A 27,517-nucleotide genomic window follows, 5' to 3' on the forward strand; every position below is an offset into this window, starting at 1 on the left:
GTGGAAGGAAAGGACCACCTGCGGGAGAGGGGACCGGGTGTGGGCGGAGGATGGCTGGGGTGGGGGGCCCTGGAAAACCTGCCCTGCCCTTTTCTTTAAAGTGCACTTAATACCAGCTGGGGACAACACAGAAGGACATCTTTGGGGCAGGGGGTATATGTCAGGGAGAAGTCCAGCTCCACTTGTAAGAAAGGCATCCAGAGAGATTGTGCCAACGAACTGGGAGCCCCCAATTCCAAGGGTAGAGCTGGGGAGAACCTGGAGGCCAGTTCGGGAGAAAGGACCCCAGCTCAACGCTTCAACCTGACGCTGTGACAACAACACTTAGGACTCTCCGGGCTCGTTCAGCCCCCAAACCCAAGGAGTCAGTCATTCTGACTTGTCCTCGCCTGGAACCACCGTGGGCAGAGGAGCAGCCACCAACAGCTGCTGGGCGGGGTTCTACCACCTGGGTTTTCACAGCGGTTGGAAGCAGCCCTGACTTCTGGCCGTGAGATCTGGGATGCAGAATGTCAATGGAAGGGAAAGGCACACGGCCCCTCGAGCAATCCAGATTCTCGGGAAAACAAAGGGAGGCAAAAAGTTGAGCGGTGGTGAAGCCCTGGGGTCCCCCGACTCAGGTGGTGGGTGTCTGAAGCAGATCGTGTGTGAATTAGCAGCCCTTCCGTGTCACCCTCCCCTGCGCTGCACGTGAGCGAGGCACGAGGAAGTCATTTCTGCGTCTTCTTAGGATGCCAAGACATTCTTCCGCTTAAGGCTTTGTGTGTCCGTGTGTGTCCGTGTGTGTGTGTGTGTGTGTACAGAGACAGAGAAAGGCCGCAGCCCTCCAGCTCCCGTTTCTCCTTTTGTCATCTCTGTGACCTCTATCAGCAACTAATACCACTCAGTGTGAGAGACGAAGGTATGAAGGAGACAGAAGGAACACGTGCCCTCCTCTCTATCGCCCCAATCGAGGAGGGCAGACTAGGCTTAGCGATTGCTCAGTACATGGTTAGATACTCAGAGAGTGAGACAGAGAAGAGAGACGTAGCAGCAACTTTGATCTATAGATACAGAGCGAGCAAACATCAAACATCGCACATCGGGACGACAGGGGCGGGGGCGGCTAGTATTGGAGACCACAGGTTTGCAGCATGCTGAGAGAAGAGGCCTCGGTCCCTCTTAGAAACTGGGAAAGAAAGAGAAAGAGCGTGTGAGGAGCCAGCTGGCAGCCCAGACACTGCCTGGGGACGGGCGCACACACAGGTTCATAGTCCTGCTCCTTCGCTCAGCCCCTCCTCCCCACCCGATTTCTCTGCTTCTCACACCTTTCTGCTGGTGCGTGTATGGCCCATTGTCCTGGGCGCCCCTGCAGAGGGCCAGGGAGGGAGGTGCAGGCCAGAAGAGAATGGCTCTGTTCTCCAAAAGTGGACAATAAAACAGGATCCCAGGGCCCAGTCACCAACGAGGCGTGATGACCCACGAGATCCAGGAAGGTACCCGTGTGGCTGGAGGTAGGAAAGGAGGGAAGTGCTGGGAGCTGGTGAGAGAACCCTTTCCGCCTCCAGGGAGCAGAGGGATGACCTGCACCCAGGGTAACACCAAAGCTCGACCTGGCAGGTGCTTCCTCAGTATGGGTGCATACACAGGTAGGGCAGGAGGAAGGCGAACATCACCTTGACTGGAGATGCCTTGGTTTGGAAAATATCTATCCATCTGAAGCCATGTTAGGGTGGAGGTAGGAGAGCTGAGATCATCTCTCAAGGCCTCCGGTATCTAAGTCTGTGACCTGCCTGTGGCTTTAGAGCCACAGTGCCCGGGTTTGCTCCTTTTGATGTGTGGCGGCGCCCCCTAGCGGCAGGAGGGCAGGAGTGCTGTGGTTACTCCGGCAGCTGAAGGGAGAGTTGGGAAGAGTGGGGAGGTGGGTCCTGAGTTTCTGTACAGATGCAGCCCCGGAGAGGGGGAACCAAGAGGTGAGCACTGAGTACACAGTCTAAGTTTTGAAATGGTGGAGAAAAAAACAGAAGCAGGAGGACTAAAGAGGCGTGGGCAGGAAAGGAGGCAGCCTGCAGTGGTCCGGGGAAGAGCTGGAAGCTACCTGACAGTGCAGGTGCGGAGCCGTCCTGTGGGAGATTAGCTGGCTGCCGTCTCTTGGTGGAGAGGGAAAAGCTTGGCGGGCTCCTCGGCCTCGTAGCCGCATGGCAGGTCACTTCTGGAGGGAGAGAGACCGGGGTGAGGAGAGGACCCCTGTCACCGTCCCTGAGCTCGGACACAGGACTCTCCGGGTTACCCGGGAATGCAGGGATGACGCTGACCTGCCCAAGGTCACCAGCGAGGAGACAGGGCCAGGTCAGCAGATGCCTGTGGCATTTCCTCCCTCCACCCTCGGGCCCCATAACCGGGATGGGGAGAAATCATGGATGGGCCTGGAAGAGGGGACGGCGATGACAGCCCAGAGATAGCAAGAGGGGCTCTGATCTGCTGCTGTCGGAGCCCCTGAGAAGCTCTAAGTAGGGCAGAGGAAAAATGGATCATTTCTTCTCAAGGCGCCCAGAGGACCCAAGGGTATGGGGAGTAGCATACCTGTTGTCGTTGATATCTGTGGCATTTCCTGAGAGCACGGGGGTAGAAGATGACAAAGGACACTAGCCGTTAGAAACCACCTCCCCGGACACGCCCACCTCAGCGCCCTGGAGAAGCTAAGCCACAGCTCCAGCCTCAGCTGCCCCGCGCCTGAGATCAGACCTCCCAGGCCCCTCCCTGAGCGGGGTAGGGGGCGGGAGGTCAGGGTGGAGGACGGGCTCAGAGGTGGGAGGAGTCCACGCGTGAGAGACTTGCAGAGGTGGGCAGTGTTGGAGCTGTGGGAACAGGGGCCACAGTTTTTCTCGATCTATCTGGAGCCCTGGCCCACAGGAGGAGTCTGTCAGAGTCACTCGTAGGCTGCGGTCACTCACTTTCTGCCGCCTCTCGGCTCACCCCGGGGATGCCCACGGCCGTGCGATTCGTCTTTCCCACTCACCATTGTCCATGTTGGCCTTCTGGTAGGGAGCCAAGGAGCCACCGGAAGATGCGGCCGCACTGCTGCTACAGGAGTTGGCGAAGCTGACGGAGCAGAGGAGAGGGAGGTGGGCTCGGGCACACACCCCACTATCCTGAGGACCCTCGGCAATAGAGCCACCCACCACCACCACTGCCACCACCACCAACCCCCTCCCCCGCCCCAAGACCACAGCCCAGCCAGCAGGACCACGGCTGGGGAGCGAACCAGTGGATGGAAGCTCTCTCTCTCTCTCTCTCTCTGTAACTCTGCTATTCAAAAAATAAATCTTAAAAAAAAAAAAATGCCTCCACTGACAATGGACCCAATCCTATGCCTTGGGTAGGGAGCCCACGCCACGGTCACTCACTACATGTCTGAGGTGGAGCTGGGTGCGGCCTGCAGGTACAAGTTCTGGTAGTTCTGGAACAGGCTGTTGGTGTAGCTGATGCACTCCGGGCTCCGGGTGCCACAGGGGTTGGTGGGGGAAGATGCTGGGTAGTGGCCTGGCCGGACAGGTTTGGCTGTGAAAGAAACAACCTTGAGGGACAGGTGTTTGGTGCAGAGTTTCAGACGGCGCTGGGGACACCCACATCCCATACCAGCGAGGCTGGTCCCCGTCCCAGCTCCTCAACTTCCAGCCCAGCTTCCTGCTCATGCGCACTTGGCAGCCAGCAGATGATGGCTCAAGTGCTTGAGCCCCTACCACCATGTCGGAGACCTGGGCCGCGTTCCCATGTGAGGGGCGAACCAGTACATGGAAGATCACTATCTCTCTTTCAAATAAAATGAAAATAATAGTAATGATAATGCAGGTAAGCTTCTTTCCAAAAGAAGAAATGACCTTGAGGAAGCTATGGTCACCATGTGCTCCCTGGGGTCACGGGGGTCATTTAGCTAGGGTCACACCAGTTCCATGTAAGATAAGTATCACAGGGCCAGGCATTTGGCAGCACAGGTAAGACGCCACATCAGAGTCCCTGAGTTCAAGTCCCAGCTCCATTTCTCACCCAGCTTCCTGCTGGTGTGCACCCTGGGAGGCAGCAGGTGATGGCTCAAGTGTTTGGGCCCCTGCCACCCACAGGGAAGACCCAGCATGAGTTCCTGGCTCCTGGCTTCGGCTTGGGCCAGCCTTGGCTGTTGCAGACATTTGGGGAGTGAACCAGCGGATGGAACATCTCTCTCTTTCTCTGCCCTTCCCCCCGCCTTTCAAATTAATAAAATAAAATTTTTAAAAAGATAATCATTCCTTTTTTACTTTTCAGGCGTGGGACAGGGAAGAGGCAGTCATGTAGCGGTTCGGCGCTTGGGGGCTGCAGAGTCTGCTCCGGGTGTTAGGGCCGCCACTCACCGATCTGTGCTGAGTGGCCCCGCTTGCCGGAGCTCTTGTAGCGCACAGCCTCCTTGATGCGGTCCACCTCCTGCTGGTAGCGCCGCTTGTCTTTCATGGCGCCCTCCTTGGCCTCCTTCAGTGCACCCTCCAGGGCCTTAACTCTCTCAGCCGTAGCCCTAAGTCGTTTTTCCAATTTAGGAAGCTCACAACGCAGATCTGCATTGTCACGTACCAGCTGCCGAAGGGAAGAGCGCGGGGTGAGGGATGGGGAGAGAGAAAAAAGATCTCGAAGCCAAAGAAGAGGGACACCAGGTCCCTTGGCGTAGCGTGCTGTCCTGCCCGCCTCTCTCTGAGCAAAGGGCAGTCACGCGTTACAAAGTTCTGTTCTCTAGGCAGCAAAACCTGCCCTCCCCACTGTCGCTGATGTCTGGGCTGGACATTTCCCTCCACCAAATGGCACAGCATGTGCCGGATCAACCACTGCAGGGCAACCATGGGGACCAGCCGACGACCCCCCGCCGCCAGGGATGGCTGTGGGCACACGTGGGGCAGTGCAGGGCGTCGCAGCGTTGAGGTGGTGATGGCACTGAGAATGGGTGCCGGTCGGGTGCCGAGCAGGAGCAGAAGCCGCAATTCAGACCCCACCCCACCCCCCGCCCCCCCCGCCCCCCCACCCCACCCTCCACGGTCGTTCTCACATTTCTGCTCACTACCTTCTCATTCCAGGACGTCCTGGGCTGTCTCACCCCCATCTGAATTAAGCCAGAGCGAGGGAGCAGCTGCTACCTTTGCAGCGAGCAAAGATTTCTTGCTCTTTTTCACAGGGCTCCCCACAAGGACTGGGAGCACCAAGACTGCAGGAGGCACTGGGCCCTGGCAGACACAGGGGAAGCCAGCAGAGCCGTAAAGGGGTGGAGTTGGGAGCCTTTCTGTGCACCTCTTGTCTGACAATCGGCATTTGCACAGAGAGGGACGGTGAACACACAGTGGGGAGAACAGAATGGCAGAACTGATTACAAACCATTTCCTGGTTATTTTTTCAACATTTCCATAAAAATGTTGTTGCAGTGTTTTATAAGTCAAAGCTGTAGACTTCTGCAGGCACAAATCAAAATAAATAAAGCCTGCAGGTCATCTCTGGGACACAGGTTTGGGATATTTTCATTTTTTGAAAAAGTAGCAGTGGTGTTTAGTCTAGCAGTTAAGATGCCCTCACCCGACATGGGAGCGCCAGGGTTCCACACCCAGCCCTGGCTTCTGACTCTTGACTCCAGCTTCCTGCTAATGCCGGCTCTGGAAGGCAGGGGCGCTGGAGTAACTGGATCCCTCAGCCTGTGCCAGACCCAGATTGAATTTCTGGCTACTGACTTTGGTTTGGCCCAGCCTCAGCCACTGCAAGGCATTTGGGGAGTGAACCAGCAGATGGGAGTTCTCTCTGACTGCCTCTGCCTCTCTCTAAATAGACACAAAAAAATTTTAAATGTATTAAATATTTACTGTTGGGGGCTGATGCTGTGGTACAGTGGGTTGAAGCTCCGGCCTACAGCACCAGCATCCCATTTGGGTGCCGGTTTGAGTCCCAGCTGCCCCACTTCTGATCCAGCTCCCTGCTAATGTATCTGGGAAAGCAGTGGAGGATGGCCCAAGTCCTTAGGCCCCTGCACCTACATGGGAGACCAGGAAGAAGCTCTTGGCTTCTGGCTTCAGATTGGCTCAGCTCCAGCCATTGTGGCCATTTGGGGAGTGAACCAGCAGATGGAAGACCTCTCTCTCTCTCTCTCTGTCTCTCTCTCTCTGTCTCTGTCTCTCTCTCTCTGTCTCTACCTCTCTCTGTAACTCTTTCACATAAATAAAATAAATCTTTTATATATATAAAAAAAAGGTCCATACCACATAGGCTAGACATTGCACTGGGAGGAAGAGAAGTTGAAGTTCCCGGCTAGTGAGAATATGAGTCTGATGGAACTTCAGGTGGATTTGCAAGGGCGGGACTGAAGTGTGTGCTCGAGCTTCTTTTATGAATTCATTAGAAGAGCCACTCGCCAGGCTGTTGTGCCTGCCTTCAAGGCCCAGCTGCGTGGCAACAGCGAGGGTGCACCTGCTCTGTACGCACCAAACACTTCCTGTCCTCACTCCTTTGGACTGCCCTCTGCCTCCCCACCCCACAGCTGTGAGCGCCAGTCATGCACCTGAGAGCCGCAGCAACAAGGAGGGTGCAGAGAGGCAGCGACCAAACACGCAGAGGCTCTCACCTGCCCCAGCCAGGCACTGCCCGGCCATCTCTAGGACACTGTTTAACGTCCTTGCAGGCCAGCGCAGGCCTAGGCAGCTGGAGTTCTCACCCTTCCCCTTTCTCCCTGCCTTCCCTCTGGTGCGGTGACAAAGCCACCCCCCACCCCCCAAGCCTTTCTGACCTCTGCCAACCTCAACCTCTCCCTCCAAGGCAGGCCTGAGGAACTCCACTTGGAGCAGGGGTGGGTCAGGGTCTCAGAGAAGGGAAAGCAGGCAGGCAACAAAGGCCAAGGCCAAGGCCCAAAGACAGCATCCGCATCAGTAGGGCAAGTAAAAGAGAACAGGAAAACAAGCAACCAGGTGTTTCTGGACCCAGGATCTCCAAAGACCTGGGTGTCCTAGCTATCTGGCCTCAAAGGCTGTCTTGGCCCCACCTCCGGACTCTTACCTGTTTGTGAACCTTTGTAAGCTGTTCCAGGTTGTTCTCAAGAAAGGAAATCTTCTGCTTTTGGGAGTGAATCCCCCCACTGTCCTCGGGCTCCATTTCTGCACTCTGATCAGAGACAGACAAAGATGTGGCCAAGCAGGTCCCCCAGAGAGCGGATGGAGCCAGCCCCACCAGGGAGAGCGGGGGCTGCAGATACGTGGAGTGGGGTGTGTGTGTGTGCGTGCGTGTGCGTGCGTGTGTGTGCGTGTGCACACGCGGCCGAGGATGGCACTCACTTTCTTGACTCGAGTCGTGACGTCTTGAACGAACAGCTTGCGAAGGTTGTGGAGGGTCTGGAGTTCACGGGCCTGGAAGGGATGATGAAACACCAAGGCTGGCCAGGTGCCACACCCACCCTCTCCCTCCAGACTTACGGGAACCTCGGCTCTACACAGTCAAGGGAATCACTCATCCTTTCCAGGGGCGGGGCATGGGGGGTGTCCTGATTACGCCATAGAGTGGATGGGGAGAGGGGGTTAGGGAGAAATAGAGGGGATGTCATGAAGCCCCGCCCTTCCACGCCCCGTCTGCTTGGCACAGAAGGAAGCCACTCACAACTGTCTCCTCCAGACCCTTGAGGTCCTGCTTGGACTGCTCGTGTCGCTCGTACAGAAATCTGCGGCAGAGAGACGAGGAGAGAGCAGGACACAGAAAGCCTCACGACTCCCTCCACTCACTGCCTCCACCCCTTTCATCCCTGGTCATTGTGTTACACAAGGTACTCAGGGATACTGTACAAAAACTAGAAAAAGATTTTAAAAGAGCGCTAAGGGAGTGGGTATTTAGCCTGGTGGTGAGGACACTCGCGTCCCACAGTGAGCCTGGGTTCGATTCCCAAATCCAGCTCCTGGTTCTGGCTTCCCGCTAAGGCAGACCCTGGGAAGCAGCAGTGATGGCTCAGGCTACTGGGTCCCAAGCCACCCACATGGGAGACCCGGACTGAGCTCCTGGCTTCCAGCTTTGGCCAGCCCAGCAGCAGCTGGGGAGTAAATCAGCATATGGAAGCAAACTCTCACTCTCACTTTCTGCTTCTCAAGTAAATAAAAAACAATAATGAGAAAAAGAACATCCCTCTTTAAAAAAAAAAAAGAAAGAGAGAAATGGGGCTAGTGTCATGGTGTAGTAGGTTAAGCAGCCGCCTGTGACACCAGCATCCCATATGAGCACTGGTTCAAGTCCCAGTTGCTCCACTTCCGATCCATCTCCCTGCTAATGTGCCTGGGAAAGAAGTGGAAGATGACGCAAGTCCTTGGGGCCCTGCACCCACGTGCAGATTTTTATGGGGTCATACCAGACCGCTCTGACACCAGCTTTTCACAGTTAACAGAACCCACAGGCCTCTTCTGGCTACCACTCTGGTCGCTTCTGAGTCTCCTTGCCCCTCCCTGACCTGTGGGTGGCCGCGTGTGCCAGGTGCCCAGGCGTCCCGCCTCTGCGGGCCCGCTGGGCGCAGTGAGCGTCACTCACGTCAGCTCCTGCAGCTTGGTGCTCTTCTCGTGCTCTTCGCTCTTCAGCTTCTCATAGTCGGCCTGCAGCTTCTCCAGCTCCAGCTGCAGCTTCTGATTCAGGCTGTGAGGGCCGCGGGGAGAAAAGCAGAGGTTCACGCGCAGGAAAGGGAAGAAAGCTCCTCAAGCACCCTCCTCCTTGCAGGAGGGAAGCCACTTGGAATAGATGCATCAATTCAGGCCACTGCTTCTGTGACAGCAAACAGCCCTGAGCTCGCCAATCAGTCAGGCCTCAAGGGGAGGGAGCAGTCCATACTTCTGTATCTCCTGATACAGCTGGGCTGCAAAGCTGTGTCACCGTGGATGGAACAACACATGGGAGTGGAAGAACCAGATCCGGAAGGGCAGCTGAGTGCACCCCGCAGGACGGGAGGACCTGGGGGAGACTGGGGCCGCCCACAGGAACCTTACTCTTTGAGTTCATCAATGGTCTTTTGCTTCTCGTTGATCTCGTCCCGGAGCCGGGCCAGCTGCCGGTGATGGGCCTCCCGGTGACTCTCCATCTGCACCTCCAGAGCCTTCTGCAAATAACCCCACTCCAGGCTCAAAGCCGGACTCCCAAGGCACCCCCATGAGGTCTCTGCTCCTGTGCCGCCCCCGGCCCCAGCCCCAGCCCCGCGCTCACCTTCACTTCATCCGCGTCCTGGGTGTCCGGCTCCTTGTCCTTCAGGGCCACCTCATGCACAGTTTCTATGGGAAAGACAGCTCGTACCAAACCCACCTCCTCCAGAAAGACCCACAGGTGGTGAACAAAGCTCAGGCCGGGCAGGGGATGGGCTGTTCTGGGCAGGCCCAGGGTTTATGGTTCGTGTGCATGGGTCACATGCAAAGGCCTGGCTGGGCTCTTAGGATGAGTCCGCACCCGTGGTTTCAGGCTAACGCTTTGGGGGACTGACTGTCAGGTGGGTATTTTGGGGATGTCTGGGACTTTCCATGGGGGATCTCAGATGCCAGGATGGGTGGGACAGAGGTTGAGGAAGGCCTCACCCTGGGCCTGCAGCTTGGCCAGCTCGTCACTCAGGGAGTCGTAGGACTCCTCCAGGTGCCGCTTCTTCAGCTCCACACTCTGCATGTATTCTGTAAGCGAGCGGATCTTGGCCTCATGCTGGGAGGAGAGGGGTGGGGAGAGAAAGAAGATGGCTGGAGCCAGGGACACAACTCCGAGCTGGCGCATACCTGTCAACTCCCATTCTCCTCCCCAGTCCTCCCCCACCCCATGCCTTCCAGGACGCTGCAGATTAGGCGCCATTCCTATGGGGACTCTGCTAGACCCTCTCGGATCAGAGCCTTTGCTTTGGCTGAGTTCTCCCCACTGGCACCCCAGCTCCTCTGTCCTTGATCTCAGCTGACCTTGACCTTCAGGTGGGCACTGGGAGCTTTATCCACAACCGCACAATAGCCCTGTTCCCCAGGGTTCTCAGCTCAGGCGCTCACCTGGGAGATGAGGAGCTGGCAGGACGACAGCTCGCGCCCAGTCACCTCCATCTTGCGATGACATTCCACCTGCAGGTTCTCCAGCTGCCGGCACCGCTTCACCACAGACTTAACCTCCGATTTGATTTTGCTGATGTAGAGCCGGGCCACCGTGAACTCTTCCTCGATGGCCCCGCTGATCTCCACTGGCTGGGGATGGGAAGAAGAGGAAGATCCACTGCAGGGGAGTCCCAGGCATCCCTTCTGCCTTCCGCCCAGCTCCTCACACACTTGGGGACTCAGGTGGACAGGTGAGCCCCCTGCAGCAGCTCTCCTGGCAATTTGCACTAAATCTTCCACCTGCATTGAAAGAACCAAGGGCCACACTCCCCGCTCCCATCTTATCATGCACGATGATTTTCTCTGGTAGACAAAACAGTGTCTCACTTCCACAGCACCGTGCCCCCGCCACTAAATTCTACGCACATCTCCATTGCTTCTGCACTTGGTACCTCCACAGTGTGTCCTGTCAGCTGAGTCTATGCAAACCTCTTGCTATGTTCTGGGTCTAGTGTGAAGGTGTGTCCCCTGGCTCTCTGTGTCCCCCTCCCCAGTATCCCCGAGGGCCTGGATTGGGCCACCCTGTACCTCCCACCAGGACCTGACCAGGACTGCTGGGTGTCCCCACTCACCAGCTTGATTTCCCCGTTGCCCACGATGACGCTGAACTCACTCAGGTCCTTCATCAGCCCGTTCAGCACCTCGGCAATTCGTTTGCGCTGGTGCCCACTGACTTCCTGGAGTCGCTGCAACTCAGCCTCCAGGGACAGCATGGTGGCCTGGGGAACAGCCCCTCAGGTCACTGCCATTGCCATTCCCGCTCCCCTCCCTGGCCCAGGCGGAGGCCTATCACTTCGTGCGTGACCCTGAGGGCCGCCACAGAGAGGACACAGGCCCCACAGAAGGGTGTGGAAGACAGGGGGCAGAAGGGCAAAGTGCAGGGGCAGGATGGGTGCCAACACCCTACTGCCCTGCCCCCACGGGGAACACGGAGGATGTCCGAGGCCAGGAGCACTCGGGCCGTGAGCAGGCCACTTACCACCTTCTGAGACAGCTCGTCCACCAGCAGCTGGTTCTGCTGGCTCTTCTCCTCCACCTCCTGGGACTTCTGGTCGTAGTTCACGGCCAGCTCCTCCAGGGCCTGCAGCACTTCCTTCACCTCCTCCTTGGCGGCGTCGTTCTCCGACTGCAGGTGGCTCAGCTCCCGCTGCACCTTCTCGTTGTCCCCTCGAGTGGACACCAGCAGCTGCGTGGGAGAGGAAGGGCGTGTGAGAGAGCGCCCTGCTGGCGACTGTCCCCACAGCCCCACAGGCTGGGGAAGCTGAGCCCCCCCACCCAAAGCAAAAGTTGGAGGGAGTGGGCTTTAGGCTCCACAGCAACAGAGTGAAGAAGCACCCAGACTCCAACTCCGAGCTTTCAGAAAAGCCCCAAAGCACTTCCTAGACTTCTGTTACGTTTTGGGGGGTGACCAGCCCCCAGGCAGAATGCCCCTTCTTCCATCCGATTTGTTATTTGACAGGCAGAGTTAGACAGTGAGAGAGAGACAGAGAGAAAGGTCTTCCTTCCGTTGATTCACCCCCCTAAATGGCTGCTACGGCTGGTGTGCTGTGCCGATCTGAAGCCAGGAGCCAGGTGCTTCCTTCCGGTCTCCCATGAGGGTGCAGGGACTCAAGCACCCAGGTCATCCTCCACTGCCTTCCCAGGCCACAGCAGAGAGCTGGACTGGAAGAGGAGCAACCGGGACTAGAACCCAGCACCCATATGGGATGCTGGAGCCGCAGGTGGAGGATTAACCAAATGAGCCACGGCACTGGCCCTCTGATTTTTTTTTTTAATTTGTTTATTTTATTTGAAAGGCAGAATTAGAGAGAGAGGGAGAGACACACAGAGAGAGAACCATCCACTGGTTCATGTCCCCAAATGGCTGCAACAGCCAAGGCTAGGCCAGACCAAAGCCAGGAAGTAGGAGCTTCATTTGGTTTCCCAGGTGATGGCAGGGGCCCAAGCACTTGGGCCATCTTCTGCTACTTTCCCAGACCATTAGCAGGGAGCTAGATAGGAAGTGGAGCAGCCAGGACTTGAAATGGCATTCCTGTGAGGTGCTGGTGTTGCAGGCAGTGGCTTTATCTGCTACACTGCGACTCACCGATCCCCTGCCATCTGATTCTATAAAGGCCTTCTCAGGGGAGGGTGTTTACAAGTAGGGAGACCTACGTCCCACACTGGGGTTCGATTCCCAGCTCCGGCCGCTGACTCCAGCCTCCTGCTAATGAGGACCGTGGCAGGCGGCAGCGACGGCTCAAGTCACTGGGGTCCTGCTACCCACACAGAAGTCCTGGATTGAACGTCCTGCTTCTGGCTCCAGCCCCACGCCCAGCTCTAGTCACTGCAAGCATTTGGGGAGTGAACCAGCAGCTGGAAGCTCGCTCTTTCTCTTTGCCTCTCAAATAAATAAATAAATAAATAAATACAAAAATAGGTTTTTTTAAAGAAAGGTCTTTGTTATGTCTTTCAGAGATGAACACAACTGCTTTCCTTTGTGTCTTGCTCCCCCACACCCCTTACCTCTTCCTGGTCCAGCATCTGCTGCTTGAGCTTCTCTATGAGCTGGCTCTGCTGGTTGATCTCATCGTCCTGTTGGGGGTGGGGGGCAGGTTGGGGAAACAAGTGAAGGGAAACTGCTGATTGCTGTTTATCATAAAAGGGTGAGGAGTCGAGGGAGGACCCTGATAAAAATCCAGAGAGCTGAGGCTTTCCGTTAGAGACGCCCATCCTAGAAACAGCGATCTTCTTGAACTCACCTCCAAATCTCTTTTTTCCTGGAAGTTGGTATGACCTTGACTGTCCACAGCAAACACCTTTCAACATTCATACCCTTCAGCCCGGAAGTCCCACACCAATCGTGCATTCCAACCCAATCACTCAAAAGCAAAGTCTTACGCACTTGAAGCAAAAACAGTCATTTCAGAGCTATTTATAAGAGGAAAAAACCCTGCACGCCCTGTAATAAGTGAGTGGCCAAATGCATCTTGATAAACGCACTCCCGGGCAGCTATTTAAAAACACTTTTGATGAAGTAGTGCTAATGCAGTAGGAAATTGCTCCTAATTCAATGCTGAATGAAAAAATGGATGCAAAATTACACTGAGAGTCCATCTCGGCTGCCCGATGTGTGCGCAGGGGAAAGCAAAGTGCTGGCAGCGTTCTCTCTAACGGACGGGGTGATGGATGACGTCCATTTTCTGCTTTCCGTTTCTAATCACTTCCCACCCTTTTCAGAACGAGCATCTGCCCCTTCTAAAGTCAGAAGGGGCAGTGGAGGAGAGCACTCGGTCCTGCAGGGCCCGGCCGCTGCTCACCTTGTCGTCCAGCTGCTTGTAGAGACGGCGGATCTCCTCCTCGTACTTCTGCCGCTCCTCAGGCGCGATGCGTACCACGATGGAGGAGTTGTCATTCACAGGGGTCTCCTCGCAGAGCTCAGCTCCCAGGGCGGCGTCCTCCCCGGCCAGGCGCTCCGTCTCGGGCACGTTCTCTCCTGGCAAAGGGGCAGGACGAGCACAAGGCAGGGACGGGAGAAGGGAAAGCTGAGAGCCCAGGTCTTTCGTCCCTCCCACCTCCAGGCCAAGACCTCCAAGCCAGGCCCCCGATCTCTTTTCCATGTGGCTTTTGCACCTGTTCTGGGCCTGTGCCCACCTGACTGCTCTACTGCACCTCCCCTCCCTCCAGGAGAGGGGTCTGGTTGCCCCGGGCACCAAGCTCTAACCATTGCGCCACCGGCTCAGCTCTGCCTCCAGCTTCGCGATCGTCTCCTTCTGGGCCTTGGTCTTCTCCTTCTCCTTCTCATATTTCTTCTTCCACTGCTCAGCAGTCAACTCCAGATTCACAGAGGCAGTGTTCTTAATGGTCTTTGCCCTGGGGGAAAGAAGGGGAAGGAAGAGGCCTGCGTTAGTCCTGGGCGGCACTGGGGCGGGGAGAGCTGCAGGGACCCTGCCACTGACCGCTGCCCAAACATCAGGGTGGACTTGGTCTCCGCATCATTGTAGCTGGACGGGGAGCAGCAGATGAACATCGTTGTCCTGCAGTTTCCTCCCAGGGAGTCCTGGAGAATCCGCGTCATCTTGCTGTCGCGATATGGCACGTAGCTTTTCTGGGGGAGAAAGGGGCCGGTGAGTGAGGTGGTGCCCATGGGGGATGGTGCAACCTGCGAAATGAGGTGGGGGCATGAGGGGGGGAACACTCACAGTGCCCTCGGCCAGCGCGGAGATCACGTTGCCCAGGGCCGACAGGGACTTGTTGATATTCTTTGCCTCGTCCAGCACGGCCCCCTCTGCTCCAGTCTTGCTGACCTGCCAGGACATGCAAAGGCTGTCGCCACCTCTTTGCACTCACGGGGGCTCAGTCCAAGGAGGAGGGAGGGAAAGGGGATGAGGATGGAGCAAAAGAGATGCTTGGCCAGATGCTGCCCCCCTAAATGCTCTCACCAAGGCCATCTTTCCCTCCATCCTGTACAGCTCTGTGACATGAGATGCCCAGGAGAGGCAAATCCATGCAGACAGAAAGTAGATGAGCGGTTACCAGGGGGTGGGTGGAGGGGACAGTAGGAAGTGACTGTTAATGGGTGATGAATGTTCTGGAATCACACAGTGGAGAGAGTTGCACAACCTTGGGAATACTCTAAAAAACCACTGAATTATACACTTTAAAATGGTGAACTTTGGGGCTGGCATTGTGGTGCAGCAGGTTAAGCCACTGCCCTGAGACACCAGCATCCCTAAGCACTAGTTCGAGTCCTGGTTGCTCCACTTCCCATCCAGCTCCCTGCTAATACACCTGGGAAAGCAGCAGAAGAAAGAGCTTGGGCCCCTACCACTCAAGTGGGAGACCCAGATGGAGTTCTGGGCCCTGGCTTCAGCCTGACCCAGCCCTGGCTGTTGTGGCCATCTGGTTCTCCCTCTCCCTCTCCTTCTCTCTTGTCACTCTGCTTTTCAAATAAACAAATAAATATTTTTTTAAAATGATGAACTTTATGGCACGTGAACTCTCTCAATTTTAGGTCTTTTTCTATTAAAAAAAAAAAAGCCACCCCCACCCACAAGATTCCCCACCTCCCCAGGATGCCAACCTTCTCACTCCCGGCCAGGTCCACGAGATACAGCTTCCCACTGAGCTTCTGCTCCGTCTCCATGTTCTCCTGCTTGATGTTGATGAGGAAGATGCTGTGGCTCCGAGAGCTGTGTTCATTCATGTCTGCAGGAGCGAGCGAGAAACACCCTCGAGCACGCCCTATGCGCCCCCATCTGCCCCAGCGTCCTTGCACCCCCCTCCCACCCCCCCTGACAGACAAAGGGCCTGCCACAGCCACCACCCAGCCCTGGAGGACACACTCTTCCCTCACTCCCTCGCTGCCCACTCACTGGTGACAGCCACGTGACGATTCGACTTCCCCTCATCAATCACATCCAAAATCTCCTCTGGGCTGGACACAAAGCGCTCAGTACAACCCTGCGGGGAGCGTGTGGACAATGACCACAGACTCCGACCTGCAGACTGCACCGCCTGCACGCTGACCACTTCAAGACAGCATCTTTTCCAGGCGCCCAGACTCTGCAGGCCCCTCGGCACGTCTTACCCTGCGGGATCCCCACCCTCCAACTCTGGGCCACTGGCCTGCCCTCCTCCCTCACCCACACTCCCAACACACTGGCCCCACGTGGGCGCCCGCCCCCTCACCTTGACGAATGGCACCCGGTTCTTGTCCTCGTGCACAGACAGGTTTGTCTTGGTCACTGAAGGAAGACAGCACATGATGGGCAAGGCTACCGCTTGCCCCGACCCAGCCCCCACCATGGCTGCCTCCACATGCCACAGAGAGGAAGACTTCCACGTGTGTCCTCGCGAAGCCTCAGTCCCTCCTCCTCCTCCCAGCCGCTTATAGGCGGGCCTGGGCCCCTGAGCACAGCTTCTGTCCCTCTAAGGTTTTGGACATTCTTGGTGAGTGAGGCCGAAGGACTGTGCTCAGGGGGAGGGGTGTGCGTGTCTCGGGTGCCCCCTGCACCTCCTGCCAAGCAGTACCCAAGGCCAAAAGCAAGGTGGGCTTGCCTCCCCACCCCCCAACTGGGGCTTCAAAACTCACCATCCAGAAGGTCACGGATTTTGTCCAAGTAAATCTCAAAGTAAGAAACCTGGTTAGGGAGAGAAAAGGAGAATGAAGTGAAGAGAGCCCACCCTAGAACTAGTACAGGAATCCCAAACTAGTGGGCCTTGCTCAGATGGTGGAGGGAGAGAGAGGGCGGGCAGAAGGGACCATCTGGCAGAGAAGGAGAACCGGGGTCGCCAGGGGTGAGAGGCAAGTTGGGAGCCCAGTGGGTCCCTGGAGGCCTCCCCGTCCCCATCCTGCTGTCATCACCTTGATGTGGAACTCAAGGTTCTCATCCATGGAGTAGATGTGGTTGAAGATGTCTCGGGCAATGCGAGGAATGATTCCCATCAGCTGGGGGTCGTGCAGCTTTCCCTGGGGGAGGGAGGGCATTCCGGAGTGAGGCAAATCACAGGCCCGCAGGTGAACATAAAGGGCGTGGTGGGTGGGAAGACCGTGGTCACCACCGCCGTGGCCGCCTTTCCGTGGCAGCAAGAGCAAACTGAGCAGCCTTCTGGACTCTCACTCTGCTGATTCTCCAGGTCAAGAGAAGAAAACTGGAGCAGTGCAGAGGCAGGCGGGCTGCAGTGGGCCGAGGGGTTCCACCACCTGACAGCGCCCCCTCTGGACCCCTAGGTCTTCCCCCACTGACTTTCCTCGACCTCCACCAATGCTCCCGGTTTCTCACTCCCCACACTCAGAACCCTCACCTCCATGGTATGGGTTTTCCCTGAGGAAGTCTGTCCATACGCAAAGATGGTGCCATTGTAGCCAGCAAGGACATCTGGGAGAGATGGGGGAGGAAGAGTACAGGTGGACATAAGCAGGGTAGGGAATGGGGAGCCTGAGGAAGTACACCCCAAAACTACTTGCAGGGGAGGGCGCTGTGGCACCCACATCCCATATCACAGTGCCTGGTTCAAGTCCCAGCTATTCTGTGCTTCCAATCCAGCTTCCCGCTGGTGTGCCTGGGAGGCAGCAGGTGATGGCTCAAATACATGGGTTCCTGCCACCCACATGGGAGAACTGGAGGGAGCACCCAGCTCCTGACTTCAGCCTGACCTGGCCCTGGCTGTTGCTGGCATTTGAGGAGTGAACTATGGGATAGAAGATCTCTCTCTTTCTCTCTCTCTGTTACTCTGCCTTTCAAATAAATAAATCTTTAAAATAACAATAAGACAATTTTTAAAAAAAAATGCAGTGGTAGGCATTTGGCCTAGAGGTTAAAACACCCACATCCCACATGGGAACGCCTGGGTTTGATTCTCAGCTTCAGCTCCCAATTGCAGCTTTCTATCAGGGAGAAGCAGCAGTGCTGGCCCCTGTAACTGAGCTGCTGCCACACACATGGGAGACCTGGACTGACTTCCTGCCTTCAGCCCTGGCCAGTAGGGGCCATTGTGGGCATTTGGAGAGTTGACACCAGCAGATAGGAGCGCTCTCTCTCACGAATAAATACAGATAGAAAGATAGGAAGGAAGATTCATTACCTTTGACAATCTGCATGGCACACGCATGATAAACTTGCTCCTGAGTCGTGTTCGGGGGGAACACGCGGTCAAAGACGTAGGGCTTCCCCTGGAACGGAGATAAAGCACATCAGACATCAGCAGGCAGAGCGCGATGGAGCAGAACTCCCACAGCCCCGTCCAACAGCCCGAGTCAGGCATCCTGTTCCTCAATCCTTCGGGTACTCAGAAAACCGGGGTGTGGCAGGAACTAGAGAGAGCAGCGAAGTTCAGTCCGGACAGCAGGAGGTGCGTCTGTGTGGCCAAGTGTCACCCAGTGAGATGGCCAGAGGGGATCGCAGTCCCCTGTGATGGTTTATGCTCCACCACCCCACAGCCCCTGCCCGAGAAACCAAACGAGAAAAGACATCAGGGCCACCAGCTGTGGAAAGTGAAGAACTACTCATCAACATTAAAAACCATCTCTGGGGCCAGCACTGTGGCGCAGCGGGTTAACGACCTGGCCTGAAGTGCTGGCATCCCATATGGGCGCCGGTTCAAGATCCGGCTGCTCCACTTCCAATCTAGCTCTGTGCTATGTCCTGGGAAAGCAGTAGAAGATGGTCCACGTCCTCGGGCCCCTGCACCCGCGTGGGAGACCTGGAAGAAGCTCCTGGCTCCTGGCTTCAGTCAGCACAGCTCTGGCCGTTGCGGCCAATTGGGGAGTGAACCAGTGGATAGCAGATCTCTCTCTCTCTCTCTCTCTCTCTCTCTCTCTCTCTCTCTCCTCTCTCTGTGTAACTCCAACTTTCAAATAAATAAATCTTTTAAAAAAAATCTTCTTTCATAGATCCATACCTCGTGCCAGGGAAGGATCTCGAGGTGCTGTGGGGCAGGTTAAGCCACCGCTTCAGTGGCTGGAGTTCTGTCTCAGAGTGTCCGCTCCTAGTCCCTGCTACCCCACGCTTCCAATCCAGCGTCCTGCTAATGCACCTGGGATTCAGCGGGTGATGGCCCAAGTCCTTGGGCCTCTGCCACCCATGTGGGAGACCTGGATGGAGTTCCAGGATCCTGGCTTTGGTTCAGCCCAGTTTCAGGCATTTCAGCCATCTGGGGAGTGAACCAGCAGCAGACAGAAGATCTCTCTCTCTGTGTCCATCTTTCTTGATAGAAGAGCTCTATCTCTCTCTGTGTGTCAACTGCCTTTCAAATAAATAAATCTTTTTAAAAAGACGTTTTAAATGAGTAAGGTATACATAGACATATATTATGTATATACATATGTATATATACATACATACATATATATATATATTTATATTTATACCAAGCAGCAGCTTAACTCACTATGCCACAATGCCAACCTAAGATTTCTGGTATTTTTAAATTTATTTATTATATTTGAAAGTCAGAGTCACACAGAGAGAGGAGGAGAGGCAGAGAAAGGTCTTCCATCCACTGGTTCACTCCCCAGGATGGCTGCAACAGCTGGAGCTGCACTGATCTGAAGCCAGGAGCCAGGAGCTTCTTCTGGTCCTCCCACCCGGTACAGGGGCCCAAAGACTTGGGCCACCTTCCACTGTTTTCCCAGGCCATAGCAGAGAGCTGGATCGGAAGTGGAGCAGCTGGAACTTGAACCGGCACCCATATGGGATGCCAGCACCGCAGATGGAGGCCTCACCCACTACGCCACAGCGCCAGCCTCCAGGATTTCTGTTTTTAAATGTATAAACTATATTTGTATATGTGTACACTTTTCATAGCAAGATATTAATAGTGACCATCCTTGAAAAGTAGGATTTTAGAAGTTTTTTTGTTTTTATTTGTTTTTAAACTTTAATTAATTTATTTGAAAGGCCAACAGACAGAGATGGAGAGAGATCGTCTATCGGCTGGTTTCACCTCTAAGTGTCCACATCAGCTAGTGCTGGGCCAGGCTGAAACCAAGACCGAGAACTTGCTCCAGGTCTCCCACATCTTCACCACTATGGCAAATGCCCATCCCTCTTTTTAATTTAAAACTTTTCTAAAATGAAAATACAGGGGCTTGGGGCCGGCGCTGTGGTGTAGTAGGTTAATCCTCTGCCTGTGGTGCCAGCATCCCATATGGGTGCCAGTTCTAGTCTGGGCTGCTCCTCTTCTAGTCCAGCTCTCTGCCGTGGCCTGGGAAGGCAGTAGAAGATGGCCCAGGTCCTTGGGCCCCTGCACCCACATGAGAGACCCAGAAGAAGCTCCTGGCTCCTGGCTTCGGATTGGCACAACTCCGGCCATTGCGGCCATTTGGAGAGTGAACCAACGGAAGGAAGAGACCTTTCTCCCTGTCTCTCCCTCTCACTGTAATTCTACTTCTCAAATAAATAAGTAAATAAAACCTTAAAAAGAAAATATAGGAGTGGGTGCTGTGGCACAATGGGTTAAGCTGCCGCCTGCAATGTTAGCATCCCATATTCTGCCAGTTCAAACCCCAGTAGCTCCACTTCCAATCTAGCTCCCTGCTAATGTGCCTGGGGAAGCAGCAGAAATTGACCCAAGTGGTTGGATCCCTGCCACCCACGTGAGAGACCTGGATGGAGTTCCAGGCTCCTGGCTTTAGCCTGATCCAGCCCCAGCTGCTGTGGCCATTTGGGGAGTGAACCAGGGGTTGTAGATCTCTTTCTCTGTCTCTCCCTCTCTCTCTGTAATTCTGCCTTTCATATAAATAAGATAAATCTTTTACAAATGAAAATACATAATTTTTAAATAAGAAAAGTTTAAGTTTTTGAAATAAATACATCAACATGCTTATTACCTAGAGAACTCTTATACATTAGTAACAAAAAAACAAAAGCTTAGAAAAAAAGGACAAGTGTTAGGTATTACAACAAAATAAGAAATATAAATGTTCGGTAAACATAAAGATGCTCAATATGTCCAAGAAAAGGAACTAAAACCGTAGCTCTTTTATTTAAACCTATCACGCTGGAAAATAAAGTTTCCATAGTAATGCCCAGAGCGGATGAGGGGGTAAGGAAACGAGCACTCTCCATCTCCCCTGGCAGGAGAGCACACCCAGGCTTCAGGGGGCGATTCAGAAATGCATCTCTCATGTCGCAGGTCTCCTGACCCCGAAATCCTGCTTCTAAGGATTGACACAACAGGAATCATACGCACGGGCAAAGATTCAGCTGCCAGAATGTTTACTATCATACAGCTTTTAATAATGAGAAAGTGAAAACAAAGAAGTAACATTTAAGGCACTGGTTACCCCAAGGAATCGATTAAATCATATTGTATGCAAGTATTGTTATTCCTGACTGCTGTTTAAAACGATGGGATAACAGAATATCAATAAGTAGAACAATCTCCCAAAAACATGGGGAAAGGACACAGACTTAATGCTGTACTATTCCCTTTATACGAAGTTCATGAAGGGACCCAACTTATCTGTGGTGCTGAAATCCAAAGAGCTGCTACCTAGGATTGTGGTAACCCAGTGGTGACTGGAAGGGAGTATGCAGGGCTTTCAGGGGCACAGAAGTGTTCTGGCTCTTGAGTGGGATGGTGGTTACATGGTATCTACAGACACTATAAAAGCCACCGAGCAGGGCCAGCGCCGTGGCATAGTGGGTACAGCCATTGCCTGCAGTGCACAGGTTCGAGTCCCAGCTGCTCCACTTCCAATCCAGTTCTCTGCTATGGCCTGGGAAAGCAATGGAAGATGGCCCAAGTCCTTGGGTGCCTGCACTTGTGTGGGAGACCTGGAGGAAGCTCCTGGCTCCTGGCTTTGGATCAGTGCAGCTCTGGCCATTGCAGCCCTTTGGGGAGTGAACCAGAAGATAGAAGACCTCTCTGTCTCTTTCGCTGCTTCTGCCTCTCTGTAACTCTGCCTTTCAAGTAAATAAATAAATAAATCTTTAAAAGAAAAAAGCCATGGAGCTCTGCTTACGATGTGTACACTGTATATAAATTATAGTTCATGTCTGCTCCCTCTCTCTGCCATTCTGTCTTTCAAATAAATAAGCAAATCCTAAAAAAGGGGAAAAGGCAAGGTGCAAAACAGTATGAATGAGGGGGTCTTCAAAAAGTTGAAGGAAAATGTGTATTGGGGAACCGTATGCATGGATTTCAAAAATGGCTTTGCACCATAGTCAACTTGTCTTTTCATTCTATTTTTACACAAACTTTGTGGAAAACCCTCAAATAGTATGCTACCGTTTGTGTGAAATGGTATATGCATGTATAATTGCATTTACTTGCAAATGCACAGTATATTTCTGGAAAGATCCACAAGAAGCTGGCTGGTAATGCTTCCCCTCCAAAAAGGGAACTGGAGGTGAGGAAAGAGGGGTGGAAGGAAGCTGACTTTTCATTGTATATATTTTTATTTATCTGAATTTTGTCACAGGTGCCTGAGAGATTTATTTAAAAAGTTAAATTAAAAATTGTAAAATAATAAAAAATTACACAAAAATATTTAATGATGGTGAAATTTCATGATATTTTGTTAGTAAAGGTAGGTTCTAAAACCATGTCCATAAATATGGAAGAAATAAACACTGGAAATAAATACTGTTCATCGAATTACTAAGGGTGCTTTTCTTGGGATGATTTTTATAGTTTCTTCTAATTGCTTTTCCTTACCTCTGTCAACAATTAAAATCTAGTAGTGTCATAGTCACGTAATTTCTAAAGGTATTAAAGAAAACATACCTTAATTATTGAATTCTAACCTATCTCAATGTTTCTCCAGCCAGCGGCCAAGAGACAGAAGCAAACAAAATGTGTCTGTCAGGCCGATGCCTCTCAGCTCTTCCACCAGTGATCTCAATCCACGCTTCATGAAACCAGCGTCTGGCCAAAGGGGAGCAAGTACAACTCGGAGGCCAGCCTCGTCCCTCCTCTCTCCCTCCTGCGAACAGGGGCACCAACGCACTCACACCCACTCAAAACATTCCCAATGACCAGACTCCGGAAGGCTCTGCGGACGCACTGGAATGGAGGGCGCTCTCCAAATGCTGAAGCCAATGGCTGCCTGCTGGCCTCCTTCCTCAGCCCTAGCTGGGGAGAAGGAACAATGCAGAGGGTAAAAGGGTGGGGCTCTCAGCTGCAGGAGCTGGGAGTACATCTAATAACCTCCTAAGCAGGAAAAGCCCTAGGACACGGGGAATCAGCTCAGGGGTGCTGGGAAGGCCTGCTGCCCGCTCCCCTTCTCTTCCTGGGCACTTCCATCCCAATCAGCTCTTTTCTCCTTTACCTTCAGATCCTTACTCCTGACCAGGTGTCAAGTCCTTTCACCTTTCTACCGACCATGCTCAGGATGAGTGGAGCCGTGCCTGATCTTTTCAGGAGAATAACTAGACCTGTGGTTTTCTACTTTTCCTGCCTCGAGACTATTCACACGGGACTCTCCACCCTTATTTCCATCTCTCATAACACACAATTACTGAGTCCCGCTGCAGCAGATTGTGAGGGTCCCTTCCCTTCCCTGGGGGAGCAGACACATAATTAGGAAAACCAACTCTGATGTCCCTCTCCCCGGGGCACTCCATAGCACCTAAATCCAGGGTTTCTAGAAGGCAAGAATCCCCTTAAACGCCCCCAGCACCAGAGACCCTGGCCCACAGGCCGCTCTTCACAAATATTTGTTGAATAAACATAGATGCTGATGAGGAAGACGGCAAGAAGATACCAGGCGCCTGGAGATCTGGATGAAGCAATCGGTGAGAGGGGAAAGTATTAACCACTTCCCGATTTTAGCGAAAGAACTCGTGGGGGAGACAGCATATAAAATAATAACAGCTAATTCTCATTAAGAGCTTATTGTGTGTCTGTCACCATGCAAAGCAGCTTTATGCATCATGTCATTTAATGCTCACTGTAATCCCAGAAGCTCAGTACTATTATTACTCTCACTTCATACACGAGGCATCTGAGGCTCGGGGGGACGGCAGCTAGCCCGCAATCACACAGCTGAGAAACGGGGCAGCATGGTTCCAAACCCAAGCGATCTATTCCAGACTCACACAGAGGAAGCGAAGTGCACCCCCTGCTCAGATCCTTATCATGGCTTCCCCCCCACACCCCTGCTGCCCCAAATGCGCCCCCCCCCATTCTTTTCCCTCAGCTCTTTTGGTGTGGCCTTTCTCCAAGTGCTTCCAGACAGTAGGGAAATTCATCATGCCCTTTGTCCAGCCTCAGCCCCTTTCTCAGAAACATGCAGTTCTCCCACCCACCCTTTCAGGAGAGCCTCCCTCGCCCTCTCCACCTCCAGGTATTCCAAGACCCTGCGAGCAGAAGTATTCCCTGAGCCCCTCCACCTTTTTTAGAACTGCTCCTGCAATCACTCTCTCCCACCACCAGCAGATACGGTGCTCATTTGTCCTCGAAGCCTCTGGAGCATCTCTCCAGGACTCGGCAGCCCAGGATTCTTTGTTCTGCAGCCCAAGCTTCCTGGCCGTCTCCTGGTCCATTTGTGTATCCCAGTGCCTTTCTGTAGTTTTCCACCATGCGTGCTGACTCAGCTAATGGGGGGGAGGCTAGAAGCAGGGGTCCAAAGGTGACCAACCTGTTCAAGGCTCACTAAAACACTTGGTAGAAGCTGAACTTCAAGCACCAGGCCCGATTTCCATGGTGACATCCCTGGGGAGGGTTGCCATGGTAATGATGGAGCGACACCGGCCACAGTGAACATCACAGCCCCTCTCTGTTTTCTCTGATGAGATTCCCCCAAAGCTAAGGGGGGCCCTATTCCCTGCCCCTCTTCAGGTAGCAAAGGAATTCCAAACCACCCTAAACCGTACTGACTCTGATCCAATGCCACTGCAGCTCCCAACCCAGCTTGTCCCAACCTAGATTTTCCCAACAGGAACTTGATGGTGGTTTCTTCATCATTGGCAGCCCCGTGGGGGGTGGCGTGTAGACCCCTGAATGAAGATGGGGAGTGTATGTGCATGTACGTGTCTCCTCCCATATCTGGTATGGACATGGCAGCCCAGACAGCAGGCCTTGGGACACTGCTGAGAGACGTCAAGGCGGGGAAAGACAAAAACAGAGACATTTACGAAGGTCCAGGGAAAGTCACGTTGGATTCCGAGTGTGCAAAGAGCAAAACAAGATGCACATGACACATACACAGTGACCCAGACACCCTGCTACCATGACTCAGGCCGTTAGCTTTGACTAAGCCCCATCCCCCAGATTCCGGAGAGAAGCCAGAGAGAGGAGTGGGGGAGACATAAGGCACCTGGAACTGTCTCTCCAGCTTCCTCTCCTACCCTCTGCCCAGCAGAACCAAGCCCAGAGCCCGCCGCAGTGCTGCAGAGGTGGAGGGAAGAGCTGAGGCAGGAGGGACAGAGGCTGGCTCTAGGGACAGCTCCCTGTCCCACCTTTGCTCTTCCTGCACCTTCCCAGCCATCCCAAAGCAGATTCCGCCACCAATTCCCTACACCTGGGGCCCCCAAGAGAGCTGGAGGACAGGGGAGGGGGAGGAGACGTGCTGCCTTGGCTGGGACCCTCCAGGCTCTCCTCAAATCACGTCTCCCGTGACCCTCACTCTCCCGAATGCAGAACCAACAGCGAGTCTAGGAAAGCAGGCTCCAAGGGTGCTGCCTGGGACAAAATGGCCCCCATAAGCACGGAGGCTTAGAGTGAGAGATTGACAGGGAGAGCCAGGACAAGGGAAGATGGGAGCAGCAGGCAAAACCGACAGGGAAACGTGAGCAGTGGTGCTGGGAGAGAGTCGGGATTGGTGGCGGGGGAGGAGGGGGTCCTCCTTTTGCTTCCCCTCTCCTCCCTCTTCACCCTGATTGGATCTCTCTTGTTAGGCTGGTCCAACTGCACGGATGAGCACCACAATTCCTCCTGCCAGCACCACCCCCTGTCCCATGCTATCATACCAGGGGTCCCATCTACAGGAAACACCTTCCAGAACAAGCAAGTTGGGCCTTTTGTGGATTCGTTCCCTCTGGCCACCTCTCCCCATCTTTCGGCCATTTCGTCTCAGGGGACCTCACACTCCAGCTCCCACAGCTATAGTCTGCTGCCCAGACTCTTCATAAAGGAGCTGCCAAGGCCTCACCCGGGCTCTGGCAGCTTGGCCAGACTGCTCCACCAGCCAAGGCCTGAGGTCCCTAAGATAAAGTAGCAGAAACCCCCACTCATACACGTCCATGTGTGCACACACACAGGGCAAAGGCAGCCCCTTGGATTCACAGTGTGGAGGAAGGCACGGGGTGGTGACAGTCCAGGGCCCCTGGGGCCCAGGAAGCAGGTCTCTCCCTAAAGCATGTTTACTCCAAGTCCCATTCTCCCTGACACCCAAGGCCCCGGCTTCCTCCCCTTCTTTCCTTAGCTCCTTTACTCCTGCTTCCAGCTGCCTTGCACCAAGCACTGGGGATCAAAGAGGCACCAAACGTGCCCCTGACCTTGAGCACTGCCCTCCCTTCTCAAACCAGCTACACTTTGCTGGCCCAGACTCTCTCAAACCCTGCAGAAGAATCAACCCCAGATCCTGCAAACTGTCCACTGACTGAGGGTCCCCACCCACCCGGCAAAGGGCAAGGCCTAGCAACTCTCTTCGAAGAGGCAGACCAGAAATGGGGAGGCAGTGGGAGATACAGGAAGATGTGTGGGCTCTGCAGGCACAGATCCAGGTTCAGATCCACACGCTGACAGCGTGACCTTGAGAAAGTCATTCAACTTCTGTGGGCCTCAATGTCCTCATCTGTGAAATGGAAATGTTGATGCCACTTCCGAGTGCTGTTTTAAGGGTTAAATAATAGAGTAATCAGCACGCGGTAAATATCAGTTCTCCCTCTCCAGATCTCCCCCAAGACAGCGGCTGCCACCTGGAGGAAGAGGCGGCTAGCCACTTTTCACTGGATCAACAAGAGAGAGGATGAATAAGCACGTACTGATTGTGGTCTCAGGGCCTGGTCATTTTTGCTGGTGTGGGGAGGGATTAGGGGGTCTGAAGTCCTCTGTTTACAGCACCTGAGATGGAGGGGCAGACCTGTTCTTAGGATCTCAGAGGTTCCCCCACAAAACTGGGTGTGGCATCAATGCATTTTTCTCCCACCCCAAAGTCCAGGCTGTAACTACTTCGGGAGCTGAGGGGATCTTGTCCTACAACCCATTCCCATTCAGACATCAGCAGAGAGCCCTGGCCGCCCACCTCCCATTTAGCCCTTAGGCCAGCCTTCCCCTCCCTGCCTGGGCTCTGGGGTAGAGACCTGAGCCAACAACAAAGGGAAGATGTGCTTTCTCTGGGGGAGAGGGAAAACAGCGGAAAAACACGGTACTGGCTCTAAGTCTCTCTGCCGGGACTAGCAAAGGGGACTTGGGTCTCCTGATGGTGGAAGTGGCCCACTCCCACCCTGCAGAGCCGGGCCGCCGGCAGGGCCAGGCCACACCCAGTCATCGGGATACAGGGGAGAAAAGGAGGGGCTGCAGCGGAAGACAGGATGAGCGGCGGGGACGGGGCGCAGGGTGACAGGCAGAGGCGAAGCTCTTGGGGGAGAAGATGCCACCTCCCGCCCCCTCCCCTAATTCCCTGCCATGGCGACACTCACCCCAATGACGACGCTGTCGTCTCCTTGGAAAATGGGGATGAACTTGTCCCCCCGCAGAATCTCGGCCTGGTTCAGGGGCCGAAATCGGCAGAGCACCTTGATGCTACATTCGTTGTTGGTCTCCGCCATGGTGGGCGCCGGCGCGGGGCTGGAGCACTTCTTGGGCTGCAGAGGTGAGGCGCGCGGCGCAGGAGGCCGAGGCACTGCACAGGTGCTGGCTCGCTGGGCCGGGAAGACAGCCGGGGGGCGCCGGGGCGAAGGCTGGCGAGCAGGGCCGGGCGCGCTTTCTCGAGGCTGCGGCACAAGGATGCGGGCGACCTGGGCGTCTGGTCCTCTCGG

General features: G+C 54.5%; 1 protein-coding gene across 1 annotated transcript; it reads right to left on the minus strand.

Annotated features, from left to right (window-relative positions):
* Positions 1 to 1,084: 1,084 nt before the first annotated feature.
* Positions 1,085 to 27,348, minus strand: KIF5A (kinesin family member 5A). The gene is made up of 29 exons (XM_062202094.1): positions 27,179 to 27,348; positions 17,673 to 17,760; positions 16,893 to 16,966; positions 16,453 to 16,557; positions 16,180 to 16,228; positions 15,777 to 15,832; positions 15,461 to 15,548; positions 15,169 to 15,293; positions 14,288 to 14,392; positions 14,045 to 14,193; positions 13,810 to 13,958; positions 13,406 to 13,581; positions 12,612 to 12,680; positions 11,086 to 11,292; positions 10,679 to 10,825; positions 10,008 to 10,196; positions 9,561 to 9,678; positions 9,199 to 9,263; positions 8,985 to 9,094; positions 8,536 to 8,637; positions 7,624 to 7,684; positions 7,305 to 7,376; positions 7,030 to 7,134; positions 4,368 to 4,584; positions 3,387 to 3,540; positions 2,999 to 3,081; positions 2,563 to 2,590; positions 2,078 to 2,191; positions 1,085 to 1,168 (listed from the first exon to the last, which is right to left on the minus strand). The coding sequence occupies exons 1-28, from the start codon at positions 27,305 to 27,307 to the stop codon at positions 2,113 to 2,115; spliced, it is 3,099 nt and encodes a 1,032-aa protein (XP_062058078.1). The 5' UTR covers positions 27,308 to 27,348; the 3' UTR covers positions 1,085 to 1,168; positions 2,078 to 2,112.
* Positions 27,349 to 27,517: the final 169 nt, after the last annotated feature.

Source organism: Lepus europaeus, chromosome 10 (assembly GCF_033115175.1).
Source record: "Lepus europaeus isolate LE1 chromosome 10, mLepTim1.pri, whole genome shotgun sequence".
Taxonomy (NCBI): Eukaryota; Metazoa; Chordata; class Mammalia; order Lagomorpha; family Leporidae; genus Lepus; species Lepus europaeus.

Bases quoted from the DNA above. Each gene is read 5' to 3' on its own strand.
- KIF5A (XM_062202094.1), bottom strand. From the start codon at position 27,307: ATGGCGGAGACCAACAACGAATGTAGCATCAAGGTGCTCTGCCGATTT. The intron at 9,264-9,560 runs GTGAGGCCTTCC...TCTTTCCCATAG, and splicing joins GGCCAAGCTGCAGGCCCAGG to AAACTGTGCATGAGGTGGCC. The intron at 9,095-9,198 runs GTGAGCGCGGGG...GGTTATTTGCAG, and splicing joins AGGACGCGGATGAAGTGAAG to AAGGCTCTGGAGGTGCAGAT.